The sequence below is a fragment of the Pogoniulus pusillus genome, chromosome 13 (genome assembly GCF_015220805.1).
Source record: "Pogoniulus pusillus isolate bPogPus1 chromosome 13, bPogPus1.pri, whole genome shotgun sequence".
NCBI lineage: Eukaryota > Metazoa > Chordata > Aves > Piciformes > Lybiidae > Pogoniulus > Pogoniulus pusillus.
In genome coordinates, this window is record NC_087276.1 from 15,570,567 (window position 1) to 15,589,363 (window position 18,797).

Genomic DNA, 18,797 nt, shown 5'->3' on the forward strand with positions numbered 1-18,797 from the left:
TTCCACCTCCAGACAGGAGTAGTAAAACTTGGAAGTTCCGTGTTCAGTTCAGGGTTTACAAGAATGTTAAAGCTTTTTGTCCATCACTCTCACATCTGAGCTTACCACTGGACCTGCCAGTCCCCATCTCTGTCTCCATAAGAGCATCCTTAGACACTCACACACCTGGCTGCACCTCTGCGGCTGTTGCTATCTCCTAAAATGTCAGTCAGAAGTTTATCCTTCTTCCTTGCAGATTCACAGATGGGGTAGACACTAAGTGCTGCTTCACTGCATCACTGGCTTCTAGCTGATGCTGTGCCAGCTAGTGCTAGCCTGGAAACAGCTTTTAGTATACAATTGGAGATAAATCTGTTCTGATGCACCAGGCATTCCTTCATACTCTTCGTGTAAACACTTGTACATGCACCAATGGCCCTGACTCCCAGAAAAGCTGGTCTCCCAGAAAGCTGAGAGGAAAAATGTGTATTTTGAGCACATGCTTTATCTGGTTAAAAGCTAATTTTTTTCTACACTCCAGATGCTTGTTACTCAGGGAACTGAGGGAATAATTGACACTTCTCTATAAAGCCAGCATGAGATCATTGGTGGAGGTAGATTCAATCCTTTGTTTTACTATGAAGCAGCAGCAAGTGATGCTGAAAGCCGGGGAGACTTCAAAAGCAGCCGACAGAGGAGCTGTGGTCCAGAAAACAACAGCTAGGGTGAGAGCTCTGAGAAAAGGCTGTGCACGAAGCTGCCTGCGGCCTTCCGCCACCGACGGAGCGAGCCGGCAGGTCCGGGAGGCCGCTCCGGCGCTGCCCCGCTCTCAGGCCCGCCTCCCCCGCGCCGCGCCGGGCCCGCCCCTCACGCAAGGTGCAGGCTGCCGCCGGGCCTGCGGGCCGGGCGCGCAGGGCTGCGCTGAGGTCGGGCCAGGAGAGCGGCCGGAGGCAGTGGCCTGGTGCGGGCCCGGCAAGTGCGGCCCCGGCAGGTGCGTGTGCGGCGGGGCCGGGCCGGGCCGCTCCGGGGCGGGGTGAGGGAACTCCGGCGGCTAGCGGTGGGATTGAAGGCCTGGGCCTGGCGGCGGCTCCGCTAGGCTTGGCAAGGCCCGGCCGGTGCGGCGGGCGGTGTTGGGGCCGCGCCTTTTCCCCGCTGCTTCTCGCGTACCTAGCAGGAGAAGCTGCGAGGGATCCTGCATTGCCTTCATGGCTGTCAGCATTGTTTATTGCCTGCCTATGGAAACGATGCGTTCCGACACACCGAACCCTGGTTCGTGGGCGTTGTGAGTCAGAGACGCTGCAGAGACTCTAGCGAAAGGTAACGTCTCTGCTTCCGGAACGCGGTTCAGGTGAGACCAAGGTGTGTGGTTAAACTGCTAACCCCCGTGTACAGCGCACAGGCAGTAAGGTCGCCCTGTGATTTCCCACCTCTCAGCTTGCTTTCGTTCTGCAGAGAGATTCCTTTTGTACATAATGAAGTAAGCATTCTGAAACCGATAAAAGACAGTGTAGGGATCTGGGGGGGTTCACAGTTCAGTGCTCAAAGAGCAGCTGCTGTACAGATGTGTCGTGAGTGCTGTGGTTTGGACCCTGTAAGGAGGAAAAGGACCCATTCTTCTAGAGAAATGTGCTGCAAATTTGCTAAAAAACCAGGTTTTTTTCCTAAATAAAGATTGCCAGGGGCGAAACAAGGCTACTCTGGCAAAACAGGAGGACCTCTGCGCTCTTCTTGCTCAAAGATGTGTCTGACCCGGGTTTTCACAGCCAGCTGGTTTCCTGGAAGCATCTTCTGTAGGAGAGACTTCTGCTTTTGTTCCTGCATTCTATCATCAGAAGTGTTTTGTCTTCCTTGCCATTAACAAGCTATTGTCACACAGAGCATACTACCCAAAGCTGCGCAGGGAAATTGTCCTCTCTCAGATGCTTCTTTGTCTGTCTGGGGTCCGAAGGCTTTGTTCTGGCGTTGTGAAAATGCCCACCGTCAGCTGTTTGTCTTCACCTGCGTTTACACCCGTATCTTTGCAGCCCATCGTCTGCTGAGCCTTTGATCCAGTGCTCTGGTTTCTAACTATCTGTTTAGCAGTGTCTGGCAACGCAATGCAATGCAAAGAACACACACAGAGCTCCTCTGTGACAAGGATGTATTGTACAGACTAATCCTGAATTGCTGCATGTGGGACAAGCCTTTCCTCTGCTTGGAAATAGAAGAAAGGAATCTTCTCACGAAGGAGAGAGGCTCATAGCACATGGGTTGTCTCAGTCCCAATTTAATCACCCTGAGCAGCACCTTAGCTGTTGGTGAGCCTGTCTCATAACTGATTTCAAAGTGTGACCATGATTCCCTCACACAGTTTTGCTGGAGCGCTCAGGTTCTTTGTGCTCCTGAATACTAAGGTCTGGATTTCAGTAGCTTGCCCTGAAATATCTTCTTTCTCCCTAAGTCAAAGACTTCTCATAGGGCTTCACATGGTCTTCTATTGTAAAAGTGGATGTGGAGCAGTTTCCTTCTCTGAGCTTAAGGCTGACTTCAGGAGGAGGTGTGAGAACCTTATGCTACTGCGCTAGTGCAGAGAGTGATTCCACTCTCTGGAGTCATTTTGCAGAGAAGTCATTGTGTCTTCTATCTTTCTCTTCTTAGTCTGTAAGTTTTTGGTTAATTCAACAGAGATGAAGTAACTGGAGCATGTGCATTATGAGCAAGGGCTGGGAGATGTGGTTGCTTTTTAGTCTGGAGAGGAGAAGACTGAGAAGGGATCTAATAAATGTCTATAAATAGATGAGGGCTGAGGGTCAGGAAGGAAGGGACAAGGACAGCCTCTGCTAATTTGTGCCCTGGGATAGGACAAGAGGCAATGGACGGAAACTGATGCACAGGAAGTTCCATCTCAACATGCAGAAGAACTTTGTGACTGTAAGGGTCACAGAGCACTGGGACAGGCTCCCCAGAGAGATTGTGGAGTCTCCTTCTCCAGAGACTTTGAAGCCCTGTTTGGACGTGTTCCTGTGCGACCTGAGCTAGATTCTGTGGTCCTGCTCTGGCAGGGGAGGTGGACTTGAAGATCTCCAGAAGTACCTTCCAACCCATAACATCCTGTAATCCTGTGAAGGAGAGCTCTTAAGTGGAACTCTCTTTGAGGCCATTATTCAGATGTTTGAGCAGTTAAGTCATGAATTTCCCTTTTAACGAAGGCTTTGGTGAAACATCTTTGGTCACAGAGACAAACACCCATGGCAAAACTAAAGTATTTCTCATGCAATATTAAGATTTGGGGAAGAAATGTCTTTTCTAGGGTCATGTTATAAGATGGGTATCTAAGATGGGGTGTAACTGGTTCAGTATCCCCTTCTATAGCTCTTTCAATACGCTTTACAAACCAGAAGTGTTCTCTCTGCCATCATATATGTGGAAAAGAGTAAGACTTGCAGCTCTTGGATGGTCAGCCCAATGTACCCAGTGCACTTTTGCTACAAATAATTTAGATTCAGGGAAAAACCTGAACTGCAGAAGGTTTGGCATCCTTATGTCCATTTACTGCTTGGCATTTGTGGCTTCTCTAAATGCTGCCATGATGAACTCAAACCTCAGAAGGCTGAGCTAGCTGATGTCCATTGTTAGTGTTCTGTTTAACTCATTTGCTTTCATTTCATATGCAGGTTTGACACTCAGTTAAAAGTAGCAGCTAGAATGTTGTGGGGTGAGGGAACAGAACAAACCAAAATGGTTTTAGAAGGGTCAAACAAAACTGAGCATGATTTTCCTGTGAAGGCCTTTTGGGTTATTCGTGACTTTTTATCACTCTCATTTCTATCTCTCTTTGTTCTTTACAAAAGGATGAGTAAGTTTCATTCCAAAAAGATGATGATGTCCTGTAAGCAGTAGGAGCAAGGAGTGGAATTAACAAGGATATCTTGCAGGAAATGACCTCCCCAGCACTCAGTAAGGTAATTAAAAACATATATTTTGCCATGCTTTTGAAGTATTAGTAGTGTCAAAGTCTATCTGTGGAGAGATTGCCATAGTAGATACAGTAGGTTAGCTGCTGCCTGCACTCTTCCTTCAAGGCTTTTTCTTGCCTGCTTCTTACACTATTGTCCAGGAATCTATATGTTATCAACTAATAGGCTAGACTAGTCAGGAAAGATGGATGGAAATGCTTCTTGCTGAGAACTCATTGAAGGATCAGGCTTAATATGAAGTATCTGTGTGAGAGGCTATGGAACAAACAGGCAACGGGCAGGAGAAACAAGTTACTGAACAAGACGAAACCCCCAGAGACAGTGCTGTAGACAGTTGTCTCAGCAGAAAATGGGACACTGCTTTTTTGCTAGGGGAAATCTGTGACTGCAGACCTGGAAGTTTCACCACTGCCAATTGAATCAGTAGAAAGCATAGCCGGTGGGAGAGCCAATGTGGCTTTTGTAATGGCAGAAGCTATGCTTTAGAAGAATGCTGGAGTTCTCTAAATGTTTAAATAACCATGTGGATAGGTTTGGCTTTACAGTCTGTACTCAGTTTAGAAAGCTTTTAAACAAGAGCCCTCACCTGAGCAGCCCTTGACATAATAAGGGAGTTCTCTGTCATAGACAAACAGTGGGAGCAAAGATAGGAAAGAGGATGTGAGTAAATGGCCAGCCCTGGTGCAGGCTGGAGGTCACTGTTGGGATGTTTTATACATGACCTGGAAAAACGGTATCTCCAGCTGGTTTTACCTTACTTGAGGTGGTAAGGGAGAGGGCTGGGAGTGCAAATATAAATGATTCATGTGGGTGGGGAGCAGCCCTAATTTCACACACAAAATGAGCTGAGATTCTGGAGCCATAATGAGTAATTCTGCAGAGCTTTCTTCATTGGTGAAGTCCCCATTTGGATAGTTTTAGACAGGCTTAGGGAAGACTCTAGGCTCTGAGTTACTAAGGGCACAGAAACTGTGTCTGGTTCAGCAAGTTCTGGTCTGGAGACATAGAAGATGCATGGAGAGGCAGCCTGTGCTTACTCTGTTCTTCCCTGGGCTCCTGCTTTTGACCTGTGCTGAAGAGCAGGATACAGGGAGGGATATCACAGAATCACAGAATCACTGAGGCTGGAAAAGACCTCTGAGATCATCAAGCCCAGCCTATGGTCTAACACCATGACACCAGCTAAACCATGCCACCAAGTGCCACATCCAGTCCTTCCTTAAAGACCTCCAGGGATGGTGACTCCACCACCTCCCTGGGCAGGCCATCTCAGTGCCTAATGACCCTTTCCATGAGGAAGTGCTTCCTGACACCCAACCTAAACCTCCCCTGGCACAGCTTCAGGCCATGCCTTCTAGTCCTGGCTCGTGTTCAGCTGGTGTCCGTTGCTCCAAGTCAGCATTGACTGTTCACACATGCCCACATTGAACCTTTGGTGTGAGAAGCTGGCTCTCCAGAAAGTTCTTGTGTGTGCTGCTTCATTGTGTGCAAGGAAAGCTTGGAAGGTAGCTGGACCGGTGAACCAAAAGTCTGTGCAGATTACTGGTGGGGTACTTTTTCTTCGACCTCCTTTTAGTGAAAGCTCATTTAATACATAAGGAAATACCTACAAATGCAGTCTTATTTGGAGGATTAAAGAAGCCTGTGCAGATTCAGTTGTGTCTGTCTATAGGGTGAACTATATTTTACTCTGATTCTGTGTCTCTCTGATAGTGCCTTGCAGGGTCCCTAAACTCACCTGAGACTAGCCCAGCAGCCCTCAACTCTTTAGGCAGACTTAGTCAGCTCTTGATCTTCCATTTCTGAACTTCCATATGGGTTTTTTTTGGTGCATGTGTACAGGGGTGTACTTAACAACTTGTAGCAGGTTTGGTTCCAACAGGCTTAGTCAAAAAGCAAATAAACCCCCAACATCAATATGCCCCCAGCTGATGCTTAGCAGAAGCACAGAAGTAGAATTTGTTTCCTATACAAGCAATAAAACCCAGATAGAGGTGAAGAGCTGCAGAATTTGTCTGTAGTCTTGCACATGAAGAGATTGTCTCTTACTTCTCAGATCCAAAGGGATAGGGTACTGGCTGTGGACTCACTTCTGTCTGCAGTATGCAGCCAAGGAGGGATCTGTGTGTATGAGCACGTCCTGTAGAGAAAGTGGAGACAGGTTTGAGACCTAGAGGTTTATGGCTCATATCTTGCTATGAGCAAGCAGAGAGACAAAGAGTAGGCTGGGTCCTTCCTGGATTTCTGAGCTGGAGTGGCAGTGTCCTTTCACTCTGCACACTGTACATGACTCATTTCTCAGTTTCAAACTGCCACTTCTAAGGAGAGCTGAAGATAGAGAATCGTTTAGGTTGGAAAAAACCTCTAAGACCATCGAGTCCAACCAATGCTGAGATCCATCTAGGATCAGCCCATGGTGATGAAGTTGCAGTTGCCCCCGGGTACAACATTTGCATGAGAGCACTTGCAGCTTCTTCATTGGCAGTGCACTAAGTGTCAGGCAGCTGGCATCCAGTTTCTCATGTTGCATTCCATGAGAGCACAAACCACTAAGTGAGTCAGTGCTCCACTCAGACTGGCCCTGTTTGCAGCACTCCTTGTGTGTGGCTGATGAACTGGAAGTGCCAGTTAACACTGTCAGAGGAGTCTGGAGGTGCTGTCTTCAGCATGAAACCTTCCCTTTGAGTGAGTCTTTCAGAGGGTGGGCCTGATACAGGGCAGTGTTCCTCCTCCATCCTGTCCTTCCTGCAGTCATTTCTCTATTCAGACTCTTCTCCCTAGGCATGAATCTTCTTTGCAAAAGCCACCAGGCAGTTTTGTCTGAGGCAGACTAGTGACTTGTGACATAATTTTTAAGAATTCCCAGCATGTGAGAGGCACAGGTCAGAGCAGCACACCTGGCACAGAACTGCCATTCATCACTGACTTACTGCAATCACAATTTAGATGTTGAGAGGAAGAAAAACCTACCTCTCTGCCAGTCCTGGCAGTGTGATTTGGGGGTTTTCCTGTCTATTTCCATGTGTTTATGTCTGGATTCTTCTAAAGTGAAATGTGACACTGGTGAGGAGTTGGCACTGGTGATCCAGAGTGCAGCAATGCTAAATTTGTTTCAGTGTAGTTCAAGGAAACTATTGCTGGTAGATTTTTCTTTGTGAGAAACATCAGAGCAAGACAAAGCTGGGTTTGATGGTGAAAAAAAATTGTAGTCATTTTTAAAAGCTGGTATTAATTGAATGGCAATAGCTACTTAATTATATAAATGCTTCCCTTGTGGATTCAGCTGTATGTAGGATTCTTTCCCTGCTTCTAATTACATATGACATTGAACCTTTGGGGTTTTTAACGCCTTGTATCTACATGTGGCTGAATTTCAGAACTGCTGAGACATCTTCTACAATTTGATATCTTTGCATTCTTGTGTAAGAGTCCTTTTTGGAGGCTGCCACTATCCAGATTTAGTAACAGCAGAACTCAAGTTTGGTTTCAGCTTTTTGTGCAGTCAGAGAAGTGCATTCTCCGCTGGTTTCATAGCTTTTTGTGTACCAAAGGCTAACAGATGACAGAATGGCTCAAGCTGGAAAGGACTTCAGGGATATTGATGATCAGAGAGCTGGAGCACCTCTCCTGTGGAGGCAGACTGAGAGAGTTGAGGTTATTGAGTTTGGAGAAGATAAGGCTCTGAGGTGACATTATTGTGGCCTTCCAGTATCTTAAGGGGTCCTACCCTGGAGATCCCTAAGGCCAGGCTGGATATGGCTCTGAGCAACCTGATCTAGTGTGACATGTCTCTGCCCATGGCAGGGGCTTAAAACTGGATGAACTTTGAGGTCCTTTTCAACCCTGCTAATTCTCTGATCATCTACCCTAAACCCACACCATGGGCACAGAGGCCTCTCAGCTAGATGCAGCTGCTCAAGGTTTCATCTAGCCTAGCCTTTAACACTCCCAGGGAAGATCATCTCCAGCAGTGCCCCAGCTACACAGTGGTGTTTTGCTAGCCCAGTAGAGAACTGCCAGCTGCTCTTGAGTTTGAGCCAGTGATGCACTGTTGGTATCATGATCTCCAGCTCCAAAATCTCTGAGCCTGTTTCAAAGTGCTTTATACACTGATTAAGTAAATTTGTTCCTGTTGGGCAGGTGTAAGGACTGCAGCACTGAAGGAGAAACATTCCCTTTTTGAAGCTCATAGAGTAAATTGCTGTCAAACCTAGAAGAATCAACCCAAATAATTGCCTCAAATACCTAATTATTGAGGAGACTTCATCTTTCTGGTAGGTTAGATTTAAAGCTTATTTTGTGCAGATTCTAACACAAACACTATAGCATGATAAACAGGTTTGTGAATCTCCCAAATTAAGTGTTCTGTGTTCTCTGGGGTTGTAGATTCTGCTCAGGTCACAGAACTGTTTAAAATGATTGACACCTGACTTGTGTGGGCTGAGGTTTTGAGGTGCTTGTTTTGTCTTCTGGCTGCTTAGGTTAGTAATAGGGAAAAGTAGCTGGCACTGGATCATCTTTGTTTTTAATGTCCGAATTTTCTATCCTAACAGTTAGAAAACTTCTTTTACTGAGTGGAGGAAAGTTGCTTTTCATCTGCAGCCCTGCGGATGAATATTCAAACTGGAGTTCTTGATTTGCTTGTCACTATAGCCCAATATTTGCCTTGCCTGATGCAGGCACAACTAAATCTTGCACCTGCTCTTCTATTTTGCCTTAGTTTGTCCAAGCAATCATAGCCTTGAGGTTCACTGTTGTGGAGAGATGTGTGAAAATAAGAGTTTATGGGAATGAGTTATTTTTCAATTATTTTTGTGTTTCTAATGATGTTTATATCCATTTTCTAGGACCATGCCAAGAAAAAGAAAGCTGTTGGGTCAATTAAGTGCTCTGCAAAGCAACTCCTCCTGTTTCCCTCCATGTGATGCTTTGGACAACCTGAGTGCCACACCAGATGGCAATTCTTCTCCAAAAAGCAGCAAATATTTTGCAGTAGAGGAAAAAAAAACTTCCCAACTAGAAGCAGATTTTTTCAACCAGCCCTGTATTAGCCTGGCCAAGGCCTTTCTGGGAAAGGTAGGACCTGAACACTGTCCTGAAGCACTTCCTAGCTAATAACTTGGGGTGAAAGGAGGGAAATCTTTTGTTGTCATTTGACTGCAGGGCTTTGCTGTTTCAGGAGTACAGCTCTGAGTTCTTCTCTTGTTAACTGCAGTGGAATTTAAAGACAGTAGCTGTTTCAGATGGAGTCCAGGGGAGCCACTTCTTGAGTTTAGTTTACTCTCACATTTCAGAATTAGCTTTTTGTAGCATTTTTCTCCTTTTTTGTTCTGGTTTAATGCAATGTGCTCTGCTGCTTGTGGTTCAAAGGTTGTTTCAGGCCCATTATTTTCCTTTCAGGCACTCCTTTACTTGGTTTTGGCTTTTGCTTATCCCAGAGGAAAGTGATGCTCTGCAGTCAACACCATCTTCTCTGCTCCCATTTTACTGTCTTGTGATGGTGATAGCATGGCAGACTCTGACCCTTTCTTGACCAGCATCCACTGTCACAGGGTACTTGAGCATTTCATTTTTGTCTGCAAGGTCAGCAGACTGCTTGCTACTTTCTTTGATGCTGTCCTCTATGCTTCTGAAGTTCTGCCTCATTCTATCTGCTGTCAGTTTTGCTGTTATGAGTAACTCAGTATGGTCAGTACATGTGGGAAGCGCTCTGTGTTAACCTTTCTGAGGAGACTTTGAGGACTCTACAGTCTGTCAGCTAAACTCTCTCGACTCCAAAAACTCTTCCTATCTTGGCTGAGTTTTCAAGGCATTCCTTATTCCTGAATGGATCTTCTCCCTTATCCCCTTGCAGAAACTTTGAAGGAGTCTTTGGACCTTGTTGAAAGCCTTTGGAGATTAAAAGTGTCTCTTCTGCTCAGTGAGTCCTTCAAAAACTCTCCAGTGTTTGCCCCATAAAAAAATCGGCTCTGGAACCTCCTAACCACAATTTGGTTTAGTTTCACTGCTGTGCTCTTACCTTCTTGGAGTCGTTTTTATACCTTTGTCTGTAGGTTTAGATGACTTCAGGAATTTGTTCCACACACTGTTGGTTTTTGCCTGTCTTGCTGCCTCTAGCTTTATTTTATTTTCTGAGGATATTGTCTTGCTTGTAATTAACTCCTTTGCTCTGCACTTTCACCCTGCTGGGTTTTCTTTTGGTCTGCGTTAACCTCCCTCTGATACATGCTCTGTGTGTTTGCTATCTTTATAGACATCCTGCTAGAGGTTTGCCTTCCCAGCTTTAACCTTTGGCTGCCTCCCTAAGTTCTTCCTAACAAGCTTCCTCACTTTATGTAGTTTCCCCTTTTTGCTGGTAAGCAGGACTCTGACAAGATTATTTTTGGACCTCAGAGCTCCTGGAAGGACACTAAAGTTTATACTTCATGGCCATGACACAAAGTTGTTTTTTAGGGATAGGTCTTCAGAAAAGACACTGCTTTTGCTCTGAATTGGTTTGAGAGTTTAGGCTCTTGGCAGATCTTGGATTGCTCACTCTGCAGAGTATTGGATGGTGTCTGAAATAACCAGCCTGGAGCTCTGTGTCCTGTCCTGATGTGGGATTTCCTTGGTCTGCAAGAGGATACCTGAAGGCTCCCAATACTGATGCAGTTTGTTGTTGTCTCAATGACTGACATCTTTCTGCTTTCAGTTACCCTGGGCAGCTGCTATTATTAGTCCTAATTCTCTGCTTTTCCCATGTAGGCCTAGAATTACAAACCAGGTAATTTCTATCTGAATTTTAGATTTTTCTTTGCAGTTTAAGCCTCAGTCTTCTCTGCCCTCTTCTCTTATTTTCTTCTAGTTACCAATAGAATGCTTCATTCACTATCTTATTTTCTAACTACCACTACAATGGTCCTACTTAGGCCTAGAATTACAAAGCAGGTAATTTCTATCTGAATTTTAGATTTTTCTTTGCAATATAAACATCATTCTTCCCTGCCCTATTCTCTTATTTTCTTCCAATTGCCACTACAATGCTTCATTCACTATCCTATTTTCTTCTAATTGCCACTACAATGCTTCATCCATTATCATATTTTCTTCCAATTACCACCACAGTGCTTCATTCACTATCTTACTTTCTTCTGATTACCACCATAATGCTTCATTCTGCCAAATGTTGGAGGTGCTGGTGCTTCACTTTGACTGTGAGAACTTGAGTTCTTAGAAACAAAAAAACTGCCCCAAAATATACACTCAGTAAATGGCCTCTGGAAAGGACACACAACAGCAAGGTGACAGCCAGCTGCCAACAGTGGAAGCTGACTTCTGGCACATCCTTGCTGATCCATTAGCAATCCAGCACGGACATCTGGTGGGAATGGAGCTGGATTTCTTGGAGGTCAGTTTTGAATGGCTGGCTTTCAGCTATAGCAGTGCTGAGTGGTATAATTAAACTGATAGCTGCTGCCTAAACCAGGCCATACTGCAGGATTTATTAAACACATGTTCAAGAAATCCAGTCAAGCCAGAAAAGCCTTTGTAGGAAGTTCAGTGATTGTTTTCTTTTTAAAGAGAATCTTTTCACTGTCACAGCTTTCCTCCCTTCATGTCTGCTTTAGATTAGGCAAGGAGGTGCCAGCAGCAAGGAACATGCTGCCAGCACAAAGATCTACTGCTGGCTGCCTGAGGCCAGTTCCCAGCTCCCCTGTACTGCCCTTCTCTGTGTGCAGCAAACATGGAAATAATTTCTGACATTTTGGCCATGGTTTTCTCTATGGGCAGGGACAAGGACTTGTTTGAAACATCACTGAGGCTCCAGACCATCTAATCACAGGAGCTATTTAATTCTGCCTCTGTCCTGTTGCTGCTGATCTAAAGAATGCATATTCATGATGCTTCAAGGTTCATATTGTTGGTGCTTGAACTGGGTGGATTGAGGTGGAGAATAGAGCAAAAAACCACAAAAGCAAGTCTGTGGGCTTCACTGTAGATAGGACCATAAATTGGTTCTTTATGATGCTGCCACATGTAGCAACTCCAGGCATTTGGCAGGGGGAATGGCAGGCAGGAACTTCTTGCACTGGGCTGTGGCCTGAGCAGCAGGAGCTGGAAGGGTTCACAGTAGCTGCCAGGCTGGACTGGTGGGTGAAGAGCAGAGCCTGTAGGACCAGCAGGTTCTTTTTCCTGACCTCTCTGTTTCCACAGTGCTGGCACTCTGGTTTTTCTGTTCAGAGGGTTGCTAACTGATGCATCCTGACCTCTCTTTCAGATTTTAGTCCGCAGACTTCCTGATGGCAGAGAACTCTGGGGGAGGATTGTTGAAACAGAAGCTTATCTGGGTGGGGAAGATGAAGCTTCCCACTCAAAAGGGGGGAAGCAGACGCAGCGCAACGCAGCGATGTTCATGAAGCCAGGCACTCTCTATGTCTACCAGATCTACGGCATCTACTTCTGCATCAACGTCTCCAGCCAAGGTGAGCCACGCCCCAGGGGCTCTGCCTGCCCACAGCACAGCTACTCCTGCTCTGCTGCAGTCACTCTGAGCTCCTTAAGGGCTGGCATCTGGGTTCTGGCACTGTGGACAGATTGTCTGTACTAACTATCAGCATTATAGCAAGGCCATTTCCAGCTGCACATCAACCAGCCCGATGGGCTCTTGGTCCCAGCCATGTGAGCTGCTCAGGCACAGAAGAAAAGACAAGGGGAGAGTCTCCATGGAATGAAGTGTTTTGTTCTGAAGACCTGGTCGTTGCCTTATTTATGTGATTCACAGGATGTTATGGGTTGGAAGGGACCCAAAGAGATCACCAAGTCAAACTCCCCTGCCAGAGCAGGACCATACAATCTAGCTCAGGTCACAGAGGAACATATCCAGACAGACCTTGAAAGTCTCCAGAGAAGACTCCACAACCCCTCTAGGGAGCCTTTTCCTGTGCTCTGTGGCCCTTAGAGTAAAGAATTTCCCCCTTGTGTTGAGATAGACCCTCCTGTGCTGCAGCTTATATGCATTGCTCGTTGTCCTGTCACAGGGAGCAAGTGACCTTTGTTCCTCCAAAGTGGTGATGCAGAAGGCAGTTTACAGCCTAATGACAGCCTAAATCTTGGTGTCTGTTGTTGTGACATTTTTTTCTCTCCCTATTATCCTCAGAAGCTGTAAATGTTGGGGAAAACAAAAAGGTCTGAGATGTCCTAAGCTTAAGCAAGGAGTCACTGTTAGGGGAGTAGTGAGACTCTCCAGCAGGCTGCCCAGGGAGGCTATGGATGCTTCCTCCCTGGGGGTGTTCAAGGCCAGGCTGGATGAGGCCTTGAGCAGCTGAATCTAGCTGAGAGGTGTCCCTGCCCATGGTAGGGGGGTCAGAGGAGATGATCTCTCAGGTTCCTTCCAACCTGAGCCATTCTGGGATTCTGTGATTCCTTAGGGTGGGATTCTTGGTGTTTGAAACATGAGGAAGAATCATTTCTGTTAGAAGGATTCAAAAAGCTAGGCTGCTGAAGTCTGAAAAGACATCTTTGAAATGTATCCCTTGGGAAAATTTCCCGTCTATACCTGTTCAGGTTTGTAGCAAATCAGTTGCAGAGCTCAGTATGTGATGGATTTAGCTGGTAGTTTTGGTGCAGATTTACTCTGTGTTAGACTGTCACACATGCAGCCATGCTGACACCAAGCACAGTTGGCACCCCCAGCTTTGCCAAGAGCACACTGCAGTGGAGAGCATGGCTGTGCAGAGAATCACAGAGGTCTGAATTGGAAGGGACCTCCAAAGCTCATCCAGTCCAACCCCCTGTGCAGTCAGTAGGGACATCCTCCAACTAGATCAGGTTGCCCAGAGCCCTGTTGAGCCTCACCTTGAGTTTCTTCAGGGATGGGGATTCAAACACCTCAGCTACCTCCCTGGGCAACTTGTTCCAGTGTTCCAGCACCTTCACGGGTGCATGGCTGCTGATGGAACTGCCCACAGTAGGATTTATCCCTTCCATACATTTGCTCGAGTGCAGATATGCTGGAAGAGAAGCTGGAGAGGAATCCTACCTGAGGAGCTTTTGTCATCTGAAGAGAGATGGAGAAGCAGCCTGTCCTGTCATTTAGCCTGAGGGAGGGGTTGAGGTCATCTTTCCTGGTGCCACTCATGCACCTGGGTAAAGGCAGAAGCATTTCCTTTTCTGGATATGGGACAGGTCTTGGAAACCTTAGAATCTGGCTGTGGCTATGCAGAAAACACAAGGAGACACCACCCAAGAGGTGTGGCATCACTTGGTGCTCCTTGGTAGCAGAGAGATGCTCCGGGTGCAGGTGGGATGGGTTTCAGAGAATTGGATACAAAGTATTCAGGGTCTCCCTGGGAATGCTGTGAAAAGCCGAGGGGGCTGTGGTTTGTTTCTCTGCAGTTTGCCAAGGTGGGCCTTCTGCAGCCAGACCTGAAAGGACAGCTTGTGAAGCCCAGACCTCAGGGATGCTCTGCCCAGGCTCAGGGTCACAGTCTGTGGACTTCCCCTAACTTTCTGATCCTTGACAAAGACTTTGAAGGAAGTGTTTCAGGAGCAGTGAATCAGACGGGTGGAGAGAGGAGAAAATTGTCTTCTCTCCAGTGGCCAAGAGCTGTTTCCAAGAATGGGAGCTGGAGCCATTCCAGGGAAGCAGCAACAAGCTGCACAGCGTGGGGGGATGGACTTCCCTATTGTATGATTTCTAACTGCTCCAGGAGGGAATTGGCCTCTGCAGTGCTGTCAGATCCCAGGTTTTAGCTCTGAATGCTACGCATTCCATGGAATGACTTCTGGGCATGGGAGGCAGACACTTCTCTCTGGACTTGGCACTGCTGCTGCTGGCCTGTCAGTGGCTGTGTCTGTGCTGGGCAGATGCTGAAGCCAGATAACCCTTGAGAACAAACGGCTGCAGGCAGGAGTTGAGCTGGAAGGATTCATCTACTCCTTAATGGTTAAAAGTTTATCAGTGTAAGCATGCTTAGGAGGACTTGGACATCAGCCTGGAGGTGTGGGCATGGATGGAGGCAGTAGCTCTTCATGGCATCCCTGCACCCTTCCCCTGCCTGCTGTGGTGGTTGGGTGCTCTGCCCGTGCTCTGGGAGCAGCTGCAATAGCTGAGGGCCTGTCTCTTCACATGAAGGACTCAGTTCAAATGTACCCAGGATTTCCACTTGTATCTGTGAAAGATGAAAGCAATTAGTGCAGCGAGGGACTCCTCAGAGTCCCAGGGCTGTGCTGGCCAGCGAGGCAGCCTCCTGATGTGGAGGAGGTCTCTGGGCATGGATAAAAGCAGACTTAAGACATGGAGCATGTTCTTAAAAATCTCAGATGACCTTTGAGCTCTGAATCTCTGTAGTACAGGGAAGCAACTTTTGGCTGCCAGATTTGCATCAGTTCCTGCCCTTAGAGAGGGGAGTGCCTGGGAACAGATTGCTGGCAGCTGCTGAGCTGCTCCGAGGGCAGTGGAGGGCTCTGAGCAGGTTCAAGGCAACAACCACACCTCGCAGAGCCAGGACTCCAGCTCTCAGCTGGGAGCCAGCAGGGTGATTTGGCGTGGGAGCTGTGCAGCACATGATAGAGGTTCTATTTTTGGAAGCAGCAGGTCCCTAGGGATCTGCCAGCGCCTGCAGAAAAAGCCTTTGCCAGGAGTGAGCAGGGCTGCAGATGTTTGAGGCTGGAGAGAGGGCTCTTGTGGAGCGGCACTGCACAGCTGCTGGTGGCAAGAATGCCGTGGGTGGCCTGGCACAAGGGGTGCTGTGTGGGGCACTGCACACAGCCTGCTTTGCCAGGCACTCTCCTCGCCCACTCATGTCATGAGAAGACCTCCTGCTGTCCCATGGAAATACCAAGGAAGTGCTTATGTCCCACTTAGGCTGCAGATCCTTGTCAAAGGGCAGTGTCTATGCTCAGAGCTCCATCTTCACTTCAGTGCCACAAAAATCAGGGAGGCTGTGCAGCTCCTTCCTGCCCTGCCCCTTGCAAAGCGTCCCTGGCACAAGGGTTCAGATTGCTCTGTCGTAGCAACAGTCTCCCCAGTGCTGTTCCACCTCCAGGAGGGTATTAGAATCGGCAACACCTGCAACCAGGGCTCCCTCAAGCAGCAGCAGCAGCAGGGCCAGTGCCTGCAGCTCCTCCCCAGGTTTCTCTTTGCTCAGTCTAACTCTGCAGGCTGCCTCTGGCTGCTAGCAGCACCCGGGCTCATCCCCCCTCCTTTGTTAGCTCGAGCTCTCCTAACTGGAGTGGTTGAGGTTCTCTGGGTTTGGGTGGCTGTGCCAGAACTCTGCCATGAGTCTGAGCATTGTGCTGACATAAGGAAAGCCTCTTGCCCTTTGGCAAGCCTTGGAGCAGCAGCTAGGTTAGGAACAGCAAGAAGCAGAGCTGGGGAAAGCAAGACTCAGAGCTATGGAGCACTGGACACTCAGATGAGGGAAAGGGGTGCAGTGACCAGGGACTGACTCCAGAACCTGGCTCATGGAGCCAAGTGGCCCAAGGACAGGCCCTGTGGGTGGGCATGCAGATGGCACCTGGGTCCACTGGGCTAAGCTGGGCCACAGGTTGAAGTGCTGCTGGTGGTGAGGCTGGAAGCTGAAACGTTCTTGCTGAAGAGCTCTGCTCTAACAGGTGGTTCTTGTCCTGCACAGGGGAAGGGGCTGCAGTGCTGCTTCGCTCCCTGGAGCCCCTGCGGGGTCTGGACGCAATGAGGGAGCTGCGCAGCGCTTCCAGGAAGGCACCCAGCAAGCTGCTGAAGGACTGGCAGCTCTGCAACGGCCCCTCCAGGCTCTGCCAAGCCTTTGGCATTGACAAGGCTTTTGACCAAAGGGACCTGACTCAGGATGCAGCCATCTGGATGATACCTGGACATGACCTACCAGGGGAGCAGGATGTGGTGGCCACAACAAGGATCGGTATCGGCAACCGGGGAGAGTGGACACAAAAACCTCTCAGGTTTTACTTAAGAGGAAACAAATTTGTGAGTGTTGTAGACAAGAAAAGAGAAAAGGAGATGGCAGCAATGGGACACATCTCTTGCAGCTGACAGGTCATGCAAGTGTGCCAGCACCCAGGACATGAGCTGTGCTCTGTGTGGTGCCTCATTGCCAGGCAGCAGCTGGGGCAGTGTGGAGGCTTTTAACAATAAATGTTCTTTATCACCAGGAATGGGGAAGGAGGAATTTGATCTGAGGGGCCTGGCATGTGATTCCCAGCCAGAGCTGAGGTTGGGTTTGGATCCTGAAGGCCACTTTCTCCCTTGCAAGTGGATCCAGGCTCAATTAAGGTTCACAGCTCTGCCTTGCACCCTAGTAGAGGCCATCACCTGGTTGCTGCAGGGTAGTAGTCCCAGGAATGGATGGCATCAGGGCTGGCTGAAAGGGTAAGGGCTGGAGGAGGGATCTCACTGTTGTCTACAACTACCTGGTGGGAGGGTGTAGAGAAGACAGAGCCAGGCTTTTGTCAGGCAGGATGAGAGGCAATGGGCACAAGCTGTGGAAAACAGGAAATTCTCATTGGCTATATGGAAAAAAAAATTCCCATAGGGGTGGTCAAACACTGGCACAGTGACCCAGAGAAGCTGTGGGACACTCAAAGCACTGACAAGCTCCTGAGTGACCTGATCTAACACACTTCCTTTGAGCAGAGGTTTGGACAAAAGACCTCCAGGGACACCTCCCAATCTATCCCAGTCTGGAACATCCAGCTTAGGGAACAAGAATGGAGTTTATTTCCCCAGCTGCTTTTGAAAGCAGGTCAAAACTTAGCAGTGTGTGAATCCCAGCATGCCCCAACGCTGAGACTGCTGTGATGCCACATCCTGCAGGAGGCACAGGAGGAAACATCCCCAGGGACTGAGGTGGGAGCTAAAGCTCCCAGTTGGACCCAGTTTGTGCAGGCAAGTGAAGCTGCACTGTAAGAGCCTGCAGCTCTGGGAGAAACTTCAGTCTGTGGCTGTGGTGTAAGGGAAGGTCTTAAAGGGAAGTCTCAGCCCTGGAAGACACCACCATGGAGATGAAGGTCCCCCTCCATGCCTTCTGTCATGGGCACAACCTGAAGTCTCTGTCATACCCACATGCTTGTGCCAGGCTGTGAGCAGAGAGAGGCAGCAAGGCCTGTGAGGGTGGCAGGAGGGACTCATCCTGCCTTGTGCTCTGCTCTGGCCTGGGACCAAGGACACTGCAGCAGGGGCAGTGATAGACCCCTGAGACCCCCCCAGACCCATTCTGGGAACCTTCCAGAGCACCACAGTGCCCAGGCCCAGCAACTGTGCCAGATGAGAGGAGCCCAAGGCCCTGGAGACTATAAAAGAAGCCAAGTTCATCAAGCTGGGCTGGCACCCCATGGACATGGAACCCCACCACAGGAGACCACACCACATGCCACTGGAGCCTGGGATATGAGATCTCTCATTTTTGTTTTCTCTGTCCTTTCCCCTCTTCTTCAATGCCTTCTGCCCCTGAGCAGGCTGCAGAGCACCTCCTTTCCTGTGCTGCTGCTGCTGCTCTCTGGCTTGAATGAAGAACTCTCTTGATTCCACAGCCACCTGGGGATGAGTTCCCCTTGGCCTGGCCCTGGGGATCTCAGAACTCAGCATGGCCCTGTCCTTAAGAACAGGCTCTGGGGCTCAGGCCACCTTCCCTGGGTATTCAGCACAGAGTGCTGAGCAGCTATGTGGACTGGGGCCCTCAGGCCAGGTCTGAGCTGCCACACTCCTGCTGGCCCCAGAAAGAAGACTGCTGCCCCTTGTTCCAGCTTTGGCATGGCTGGAAGAGCAGTGCTGATGAGGAAACACAGCCACATATAGTCCTGTGTGTCGTTTTCCAGCTAGATAACTTTAGCTGAGGCCAGGTTTCCAGTCTGGCTCTCTGCAACCACAGCCATGCTGGCAGGGAGGTG

The 18,797-nt window shown here is 48.5% G+C and overlaps 2 protein-coding genes across 7 annotated transcripts in view; both read left to right on the forward strand.

Annotated features, from left to right (window-relative positions):
- The window catches only part of SNRNP25 (small nuclear ribonucleoprotein U11/U12 subunit 25), a 147,944-nt gene that overhangs the window by 64,792 nt on the left and 64,355 nt on the right, over positions 1-18,797 (forward strand). The gene's annotated exons all lie outside the window — the stretch shown is intronic.
- MPG (N-methylpurine DNA glycosylase) lies at positions 766-17,066 on the forward strand. 6 transcript variants are annotated; one of them, XM_064153089.1, is made up of 7 exons: positions 768-970; positions 1,151-1,327; positions 3,810-3,920; positions 8,076-8,209; positions 8,783-9,011; positions 12,193-12,397; positions 16,550-17,066. In XM_064153089.1, the coding sequence occupies exons 5-7, from the start codon at positions 8,787-8,789 to the stop codon at positions 16,942-16,944; spliced, it is 825 nt and encodes a 274-aa protein (XP_064009159.1). In that variant the 5' UTR covers positions 768-970; positions 1,151-1,327; positions 3,810-3,920; positions 8,076-8,209; positions 8,783-8,786; the 3' UTR covers positions 16,945-17,066. The 6 variants fall into 6 exon arrangements, with proteins under 6 accessions (XP_064009163.1, XP_064009159.1, XP_064009160.1 ...); XM_064153090.1 differs by having other exon boundaries at positions 768-1,338; XM_064153088.1 differs by having other exon boundaries at positions 768-1,327.

Bases quoted from the DNA above. Each gene is read 5' to 3' on its own strand.
- MPG (XM_064153093.1), top strand. From the start codon at position 8,787: ATGCCAAGAAAAAGAAAGCTGTTGGGTCAATTAAGTGCTCTGCAAAGC. The intron at 9,012-12,192 runs GTAGGACCTGAA...CCTCTCTTTCAG, and splicing joins CCAAGGCCTTTCTGGGAAAG to ATTTTAGTCCGCAGACTTCC. The intron at 12,398-16,549 runs GTGAGCCACGCC...TGTCCTGCACAG, and splicing joins CATCAACGTCTCCAGCCAAG to GGGAAGGGGCTGCAGTGCTG.